The following is a 10,804-nucleotide window of genomic DNA, read 5'->3' as shown; positions in this document are numbered from 1 at the left end:
AAAAAAGGTTGCTGAGCTGATCTCCATATCTCATTGACAAAGGTGCAACTATCTGAGATTCTAGCAGTGATGTATGAAGGCCAGATGACCTGCTTGCTGAATGTATTCTAGGCTTCACAACTTGCAATGAAATTGAAACAGGATATGTCCCCATTACGCAAATCTTTGCATGGGGCACATCTAGATTTCTATACACCTTAGTCATAAAGAAATAGGTTCTCCTTGCCCTGAGAAATCACCATGGTACAGAAGGATCAAACCAAGACACCAGACAACACTTCCCGATCTTAGGTGTTCTATTTTGTTTTTTACACTGGCTCAATTGGTATAAAAAAATCCCATGAGCCTTAAGGAGCTCCCAGAACTATTTCCCACCTGCACATAGGTAAATACTGCAATCATCTAGGTTTTTAAATCATAACTCTGTGCCATTATTCCAGATGAATGTTAGAGGTCGTTGGCTTCAGCACATTGAATAGTTTCTTCTTCTATGTGCACGATGAGAGCATACTTAAATACAGATTTCGTGCAGAATTCTATCTATTTAAAACTACCTTTATTGCTTTCACATTCAATTTGTTTGGAGTCCTGTGGTTCAAGAGGAGGCACGTGGTAAGTAGACGCTTTGTGATCTACATGCTGAACTGATGCACATGTTCCCTAAGGAACCTGGCTCATCATCAACCTTGGTCCAGTCAAGGATAAACACAACATGGTGCCAAGGATCTATCGGCACTTATTTTAAGGGTGTTTATGTGGTCCATCCCAGTCTAGAAGAGGTGTGAGCTGAGTAGGCAAATGGAACTTAAGCCAGTCAGTGAGCAATAACATTGTCTTACCTTAAAGACAAACAGCAACTATAATGACAAATCCACCTGACAATGACTGTATAAAATATCATATTCTTTATTCTTAGGTTGACTTTCAGTTGTAATCATTCACACTGTGTAAGAATAACGCATGTTATATAAATTAAGTTTACTCTACTCCAAAATGTTCTACCTTCACCTACGGTGACTATTAACAGTAGACAAAATCCTGATTTCACTGTGGGAATATTGTCCTGCTTGGCCACTAAAAAAGCTCACATACCCTACCTATAGTTAAAGAAGTGGAGTGCATCTCTGACATTAGCTCAAATTTGCTTTTACTTTGACCTTAAATGTCATTAATTTCATGTAAAAATGTGCCTAATCTTCTCCAAAATTATGTTAACATTCTTTGAAAAATGGCCCCCACTTTCCCACAAACCATCTTTCGTTTGAATCAGAAATAATGTTCTTCATTCATAAATTGTTTGATCACTGAAAAGTATCACTGCAAATGTTTTTCTGTCCCAAACTATCAAATGGCTGTCTCCAAAATGTCCCTTTTCACTTAGTGAATTCAGATCCCTAACAACCCTACCTAAATATACCACTGCTGTCACCCAAGAGGTGGTCAGAAAAAGCACAACACTGCTCAATTAATATGGCTGTCCTTCCCCTGACTGTTGATGCATTTAGGCAGGTTAGAGAAAAGTAGTAAGTTTTAAGGAGGCGCTTTTAATTGCACTTGGACTTTAGGCTCCCCCAGCACATTTAGGAATGCAAAGGGGAGATAAAAAAGAAATTATGAACGTAAGCTGGCATAAAAGATGTTTTGGTCTCTGATTGCTTCCAAAACTCTTCTTGACTGTCTTCATTTTGGCAAGAAAAAACACAAAATTGTGAAAGAAAATATGTTGAGCTGCCTATCACTAAAGTGTAACAGGACCCGGAAGACCCCATAATTCAAGGCTAACACATTAGTGTATCCTAATTCCAATTTTCAGTAAATGACAAAACCAAATGAACTGCAACATTTCTTAAAAGTTATGAGTGTTGTTGAAGTGGGACAATGTTACTTCTCTCTCTAATTCCACCTACTCCTTTGATGATGGCATCAAAATGCGGAAGTTTCAAAAGTTAATCGATTTACTGATAATAACAGAGGCAAAGCACAAACTTTACATGAAGATGATAATTTTATACATGGAAATATAAATACCGACCCTTTATTAACACGTAGACAGTGATATATTAATATCATGTGTACAGACCCTTTGATAAATCATGATCAAATAAAGAAACGCAGTACATTAAAAGGTCTATTGCACATGTTCAAATAAGACATAGGCTTCAACATATAGATATAAAAGTATAGAAATTCAATTTTTATAACAGCAAATTTGGCAAAATGACATCGAAGAACGTGAGGTACTAATCAGCATGACTGAAAAGAAGGCCCACTGGTGAAACGATCGAAGCTTCAGGCAATGATGCTACATTTCTTCTTCTGATTCATGATCCTGTTCTGATGATTTTAACCTCTTAAATTCACTTGGCTGCTCCTCCTTTAACCGGTGTTGCACTACCCTGAAAAATAAGAAGACACAGGTATTTGAATACAGCAGATATCGTTTATTTCCTTGTATACCATAAATAGATAGCTTTTCAGTACTGTTTTTAAAACGCTTTATGGGTGCACGTTTATTCCACTCAGCAGCACCACGCTACCCAATCTGCACATTGGTCTAAAACATTTAAAATGTTCGCAACAGACAGGGTTTCAAACAGATGGCATTCTAAGAAGCCATTAACATACCTCTTCATGAAACACGTTAGTTGTGCCACCAAAATGTGAAATTATTGCAGTAAATTCCCAAATGAAAATCCCCATTTCCGATACAAAAATACTACCTTGCCCTCGCTGAAATGGCCTTCAGTATCTGGAAAAAAGCACATGTGCAATTATTGAATCCCCCAGCACACGCTAATGTCAAAACATAATCATATTCATATAAAGCATATAAATGACATGATCACATCAATTCTTGTAATTCATGTATTCTTTAGTTTATTCTTGAAGTTCTGGTCTTTAGCCTCTTTAGCCAACACGTGTTTCGTCGCCAAAGGTAATTAACCGCGACGTCCTCAAGGCTAAAAAATATAGACATAAGCATCGCTCGGATTAATTCTTTTGTTACATAGTTTATAGCATCAAAATTATGTGACTCACGTGCCTCTATTAGCACACGCTAATGTCAAAACATATTCATATTCATATAAAGCATATAAATGACATGATCACATCAATTCTTGTTTTTCTTGTATGCTTTAGTTTATTCTTCAAGTTCTGGTCTTTAGTCTCTTTAGCAAACACGTGTTTCGTCCCAAAGGTAATTAAACGCAACTTACTCAGGGCTAAACAATTACAGACATAAGCATTGCTCGGATCCATTCTTTTCTTACATTGCTTATAGAATTCAAAATATGTGACTCTCGTGCCTCTCTTAGCCGCATTTAAAGTTTTGGTGAAATCATAGTGGCAACCAATGCACAGTATTTGGATCATATTGTTAGCCTTGGTCATCGCAAAGGATTCAATTCTGAGTTATGCAGAATTATTTAAATAATAGTGTTCGTTTAAGGTTTGGATTATCATAAACATAGCAGTGGACTGTGAAAAGCACTAATATACACTTCTTAAGTAATAATCCATATTTATTACATTCTAATTTTCACTTGCAAACATGCATCCCAGTGTTATAACGTGTTATTCTGACTTTCTTATGTATCCACCCAAAATCGTGATATACCCTATTATGACTCCTTGTGACCTCCTGAACAATAAAGTACCTGTAGCTTTGAGTAAGTTGTATCTATCTGCAAATATACCATAAATAAGGTTTTGTCAGTCAGATGTTCCATTATTGCATTTCAAAGTCTTTACGTGCAGATAATCAAGGTTTCGCATGTAAACAAGGTCTGAAAGACCCTACCTTACGGCCAGTTTTTCTTCCGTCCCGGGATCCCATTAATTTCCTATGTCAGAGGATGTTTCCAAAGTTCAGACAACTCCAAATCTGTTGCCTCCATTCGTCACTATGTCTGTATTCTGGACTATGGAAATACCCAACGTAAGCAATTTACAGCGTCTTGTCTCACAAGGGGCCACCTCTTCCTACTGAAAACGTAATTTTAAGAACCGCCATGGTCTCTTACCAGAGTATTGGTTTCATGGCATCTGGTGATACAAGCGAGTACGCTCTGGTGTCTCCCTCGTGACTTCGGCGCTGTGTCTCAATAAAGACAGAACGAACATGGGTATGGAAAGCGAACTGTCTTCTCATCTTATCTATGTCTAAATGGTCGCCATTTTGAATTGGCAATAGAATGAGAAATTATACTCGATTTAGTACCCAGTTGACATGTTAATTGAATAATATATATGTTCTGGTAATGTTATGTAATTGTAACCAAAAGGTTTCAGGACAAATAGGGTTTATAATCAATTTCACCCATGTTCCCATCTATGTATACCACTTGAACATTGGGTGTAATGTACTTTCATATGTATAAAACGACTTTAAGTTGTTTCCTTGAGGAATGAAATGCGACGTCATGAAGGTCAATCACGTTTTAACTAAATTAAACTGCCCCGATGACTCAGTAAAGGCAACAAATTATCTGTGAATACACAGGATTAATGTCCCTTCATATCCACCTTAACCTGACCACCATTTGAATGTGACCTCTACATGAGTGGTTGTCAATACTTAATATACATTTAGTCAAGTATGTACCCCAGTGTATGGCTGCTAAACTGTTTGATCAATTATTGTGTCCGTTATATGTTTTTACCACCTGTGTCAATAACTGATGATGCATGCTTGTCGTAAGTCACATTCACGATGAAAATCCAAGTGCGTCCAAATCGCCCATTGTCATACGCCCAACAAATTTGGTTAGTCATATTAATAGTGTGTATTATTTATGTATCCATTTACATTTACTAAACAATTTACATTATACTTCAGCATATAAATGTTTACATTTTTGTATGGGAGGTCTGCATGGAGTTGCGCAGTTTGCAAGATGGCGTCTTGGTCCGTATAGTTGAGGATCTTTGCGATAATCATTCTTGGGGAGGCCCCAGGTTTTGTTGGGGGAACCGAGGCCCTGTGGGCCCTTTCCACTGTGAAGAAGGTGGAGAGCCACTTTGGTTTAAGGTGATTCAGGATTAAGTCCTCAAGAAAAAGGGCCATACTGGGGCCTTCAACCCCTTCCGGGACCCCCAACACTCAGATATTGTTTTGGCGAGCCTGCCCCTCCTGATCTTCGAGCCTCAGGGCCACCTGGCGATGTTGGTGGATCAGTTGTTCGACTTTTTCTTCTAATTTACGTGTGGTAGTTTGTAGCACTGTAATATTTGTCTCCGCCGTTGTGACTCGCTCCGACATCTTGTTCATATCTGCTCTTAGGAGATTCATTTCAATCAAGACTTTATCAATTTTTGATCCTAACATTGCTGCGAGGACCTTAATAGCTGCCATAATTGAGCTGAGAGATGGTTCGGAGGTTTCAGCCTGACCACCTGATGCGCTGTTGTCTGTGAAAGTCTGTTTCGGGACTAAATATTTGTCCGGTTTGTTCGATTGCACCGGTGGGGCCCCTTTCGGCTTCATTGTGGGAGAGTCCCAGACGTTGTTGGATCGGTACATGATTTCCAGAAGCATATCCCAGTCTCTCTCCATCCCTCTGGGTGCCCCAGGCTGTATGGGTGGGTCACTGATGACTTTCAGTGGGGGGAGGGCTATTGCTGAACCCCTGTGCTCTTATTGCATGGACGCTTCGTAGGTACTTGCATCACGCAGTGTGGACAGGGTGTGACTGCTGTATTGGAGCAATGTGTGGGGTTGTTTCCCCTCCCACTGTGTTTATTACGCCTCTGCAATATCTGGCAAAGACAGTGCCTACCAGGCCCAGATGTACGTCCCTGGGTTCCCGATAATCGCCGTGAAGCGTTCTGATGTACCTCTCTTCAGTGTGGCCTAGCAAGACCACACCGGCCAACCGGGTTGCTGTGAGAGTGTTAGGACCTTAGGCGAGGCCGTCGGGGTATGAAGTCAGGGGTGCTACAAGACTCAGCCACTCAGATGGGTCTCATCCAGTATCAACTATACCTTAACCATTTCAGAGACGCCGCAGTATGCAATGGCTACAAGATCCTCCCTGCTGCGTAATTAATTGCTCAAGGCCTTAGCTCTGCTGATCAGTCACGGCACTAGGAGGATGTAGCTCCCTTTACAGCTTCCTTGGGGGCCAAACATAAGGGGCTCACATAAAAGGTAAAAAATGGGCCAGTCTTATGTATGGGTGCCTTTGATGTAGCCCTGACGGAAAGCTGCGGTTCATTAGGTGTGGCAGTGCCCCAGCAAGACCACCCTCTCTCTCCTGGGTCAGGGACCTCGGGCCAGGCACTGCGACAAGGTCGGATGTCGCTACTTCATTCTTGGGCTGTATTCTGCCGGTGTTCTGGAGTATAATCGGGGCCTGTTTCTGAGTGGTGGGGGCTCAGTCGGTTCACAGGCTCAGGAACACTGTTGTGAGACAGGCAAGCACCCCGTTGTTCCCGTGCGGCCCCTTGCACAGTTACACTGCCTTTCATATGCCGCCCATTGATTCCGTCTCCCCATGGGTGGATGTTGCCATATAGTATCAATTTGTCTCTTTATGCTGGGCCAATTCTGCGTCGGAGCGGTATCTCGGATTCACGGGGTCTCTCCATTTCTTACACAATTCAAGGCTGCCTCGTACCATTGGTCGAGGCTTCATAGGGAGACACTTTGACTCAGCAGAGCGCCCAGTCCCCCCCGATTGCCTGGGATACTCACAGTGAGGCACCCACAGCCTCCGCCGATAACGCCGCGATTCCTCAGTCACTCGATGTCATCTGGCTCTTCAACTCATACGGAGCGGTTGAGAGAACGCGATGCAGGGGTCCATGAACACAGGGTAGGCTGTCCCTAGTTCTGTGCGACAGTCCCGCCGCCTCTCCCCACAAGATGCTCCTGCTGGGTGCCACTTGATCTCTGCCCCTCCCCACCGAAGACCTCCACACGCATTCCCTCTCACGGCTTAGTAGTCGGCGAACTCGGCCATTACAGGGTGCAGCGCATTACTTTTGGGCTCATTCTGTTACTGTTAGTTTCCGCTGGCACTGCAAAGAACTGTAACACTGCCCTGGAGGAGAAAGGCAGGATATAAAAGGCTTTTCGCCTCGGCCTCTGCGGAGCTCTCCTTCTAGGCTGCCATCTTGGCTGACACCAGGCCACGCCCCCAAAAGAAGGACTTTGAGGGTGTCCATAACCAAACATTTGAAATCATCCCAAGCATCAATTGCAATACTAAATATGTAATATATGCCATAGAATACAAGTGCAGGTAGAGATATATGGGCAGCACAATCAGGACCCTCAGGGAAAGGATTAGTGAACATATAAGAGCTGTTGTACATAAAGACTTAAGAGACCCCATGGCTGAACATATAGCGGAATGCGATAAACAAGGGACACATAGGTCGTTCAATTTCTATGGTATAGAGCACATACCTAGAGACCCCCATGGGGGTAACAGAGAACTTACCCTAAGAAGGAAGGAAGCAATGTGGATTTTACGCTTGAGATGTGTGGAAATGGGTTTGAACACAGATCACAAACTTCCTTGGTGAATGAAAAAGCGTAATAAATAAAGAAAATAATAAAGGGTTTACTTGCCTGTGAAAGAGATTCGTAGGCAATAATGTGATACATAGAATGTTTTGCATGAATTTGATTAACTATACAGTTTCTTTTTTTACATATTCATATGCTGAAGTGTAATGTAAATTGTTTAGTATATGTAAATGGATACAAACATCATACACACTGTTAATATGAGGGACCAAATTTGTGGGCTTCTGACAATGGGCGATTTAGACGCACATGGATTTTCATCGTGAATGTGATTTACGACATGCATGCATCATCAGTTATTAACACCGGTGGTAAAAACATATAAAGGACACAGAAACCAGAAAAGTAATTACTTGCAGAAACGTGATTATCTGCAAGTAATGACTTTGGAATGCAATTTTGGTACATCTGTTTGACAAAACCTTATTTATGGTATATTTGCAGATAGATATAACTTACTCAAAGCTACAAGTACTTTATTGTTCAGGAGGTCACAAGGAGTCATATTAGGGTATTATCACAATTTTGGGTGGATACATAAGAAAGTCAGAATAACACGTTATAACACTGGGATGCATGTTTGCAAGTGAATATTAGAATGTAATAAATATAGATTATTACTTATGAAGTGTATATTAGTGCTTTTCACAGTCCACGGCAATGTTTATGATAATCAAAACTGTAAACAAACAATATTATGTAAATAATTCTGCATAAATCAGAATTGAATCCTTTGCGATGACCAACGCTAACAATGTGATCCAAATACTGTGCAGGGGTTACCACTATGATTTTACCAAAACTTAAAATACGGCTAATAGAGGCACGAGAGTCACATAATTTTCATTCTATAAAGAATGTAAGAAAGGAATGGATCCCAGCGATGCTTATGTCTATAATTTTTTAGACCTGAGATAGTTGCGGTTAATTACCTTTGGTGACGAAACACGAGTTGGCTAAAGAGGCTAAAGACCAGAACTTCAAGAATAAACTAAAGAATACAAGAAAAACAGGAATTGATGTGATCATGTTACTTATGTGCTTTATATTAATATGCATATTTTTTTACATTAGCGTGTGCTGGGGGATTCAATAATTGCAAAATTTGTTTGACCTGTGGTCATCTAACTGGGTAGTGGGTGACCTCCCTACCTCATAGCACCGCTTAAAAACAAGCAATAACAATATCTACATTTACGTTTATTAGAGCGCCTTAGACCTTCTACAAAGTTCACCTTATCTAGTGTAAAAAAGCACATGTCCTTAACTGACTGCAGTAAGATATACCCTCATGTGCTAAGCTTGTAGGGTATTAAAGTATAACAGCTGCAGACTCAATCTTAAAAAGTTAAATGCATGCACTCATTTGCTTAAACACATAAGGGTCTATTTATCAGGAAGTCACGCAACGTAGCACGTCATCTTGATGCGGTGAACTGCATAAATGAGGCATGAATGAGCTGTATTTAAAGCAATATGATGCAATCATGGCCTTTCCCCTGCACTGGCACCCTTACACCATAGTGCAAAGTGACTGCATTGTATAGAGGATTGTTTTTGTGCAAAAACAATCATGGGAGGCCTCTTCCTCTTTCTATGTGTGCTGTAAATGCAGCACTCTTAGAAAGAGGAATACACGAGGACAAATAGAGATATTTCTTCTTGTTATGCCTCTCCTGTGTAGGTATAAGATTTTGGCTCATTCCCAGGTTTACAAGTTCTTGTAGATCTGGGAATCCTTCATGGAAAACCATGGGATTTGCACGTAACTCCAGATTTTTAGAGATACTAAGGGCCACACAAAGTGACTTTGTGTGGCTTCAAAAATATGCCTACGGTTTGCGTCACTCTTGCACCATGTTGTAAATTTCTATGGGGCAAGTCACAAATGGATTTAGCAGTAAGGGAATAAGTGCTACCGGATTTTACATACTTATAAATCCCTTTTTGTCTTCCCTGGAGGCTGTCGCGGGGAGCAGTGCAGCCTGTATTGCACTTGCTCATGCAGGGCACTTCACAGAGGTAGTGTAAGCAGTCACCTAAATCTTTATTTTTGAGTGTCAAGTTTGAACACATTCAACTGTTGCTATTCGCATTGGTCTGGAAAGGACACCCACCGCAGGATTTCTAAGGAGTTTTAATGTAGCTGATTAAATATGAAAGGCATCTCTGCCCCCTCCCCAACTGGGCTGCTGAACCCTTTATTGCATACAAGAAAAAAACGTAAGAAAGCCAGGAACTAACATTTATTTAGCATTTCACAACTCCTTTCTTTGGTAGGAGAACAGAGGATACCATCATTCATTTTAGTTTATTCAACCATGTGCTCGCTTCATTGTGGGCCTTGTATTTTGTTTTTTTAACGGTTTCATCATGGGCTCAAAAATAAATGTGCCTTTCTTGAATTTCTTAGCAACTAGGATAATATGCTGCATAGCTAAAAATGTATTAGGTCCCAAAGACAAGACCAATTGCATTGCAAATGCTTGTCTTTTTTATCTTGCATGTAGCTTTGAGGCTAAAATCTCCCAGTTGGGCCCAATATCTTACTTGACAGCACTGCACTGCACACACTTGATGCAGTCTTTACAAATGTCCGGGGGTTGAGTCAAACTTTTCCGAGCCCAATGGAGAGCAGGTCTTCCTGCTTCTCGCCAGCTGGTAGCACCCTGGTTTCAGACAGTGTGACCTATTTGATTGGTCCTGTCCAATGCTAGCCTTTCAGGCTGCACTGCTGATGTAGCATTGTGTTATCAAAAAACAATGGTCCTGAACCTATGAATTCCAAACCTTATATATTTTAGTAGCTTTTCATTTACTTCCAAGGAGCACCCACAACACAGTATGCTCTGTACTGAAAATTTAGTACCACAAGATTAACATAAAACCACGGTTAGGAGAAAACATATTTAAATTTGTTTTCCATTTTCTACAACAAACATTTTTATAGAAAGTATTTTTATATACATCATCAAAATTGAGTCAATAAAAACAGAGTGGTCGCCCAAACAAAGAAAAAGGAGTGCAAGAAAAACCGTGCTCAAGAGAGTAAAGTGAATGATCCGAGAGACGAGATCATAGAGGTGCTCAAAAGGTCATAATATTAAACAAAACAATATCCAACATGTATATTGTATTTTTTGAAACCTGGCCAAATAATAAGATCAAAAAACAATGTTGTTGCATCTAGGCATATCAGTCCTAGGATTATTTAGCACTATATACAATGTTAATTGGTCCAAGGTTTACTACAAATGACGTCGACGT

The 10,804-nt window shown here is 40.6% G+C and overlaps 1 protein-coding gene across 2 annotated transcripts in view; it reads right to left on the bottom strand.

Moving 5' to 3' along the window:
• Positions 1-890: 890 nt before the first annotated feature.
• Positions 891-10,804, bottom strand: part of LOC144773049 (transmembrane protein 45A-like) — a 474,612-nt gene continuing 464,698 nt past the window's right edge. For both annotated transcript variants that reach the window (XM_078657833.1, XM_078657832.1), the window contains one exon: positions 891-2,396. In XM_078657833.1, the coding sequence (XP_078513959.1) occupies positions 2,303-2,396 (94 nt within the window). In that variant the 3' untranslated portion in view covers positions 891-2,302. The remainder of the gene's footprint in view (positions 2,397-10,804) is intronic.

Source organism: Lissotriton helveticus, chromosome 8, assembly GCF_964261635.1.
Source record: "Lissotriton helveticus chromosome 8, aLisHel1.1, whole genome shotgun sequence".
Taxonomy (NCBI): domain Eukaryota; kingdom Metazoa; phylum Chordata; class Amphibia; order Caudata; family Salamandridae; genus Lissotriton; species Lissotriton helveticus.
Note: the sequence above shows the minus strand (reverse complement) of the source record. Positions and strands in the feature narration are given on the sequence as shown.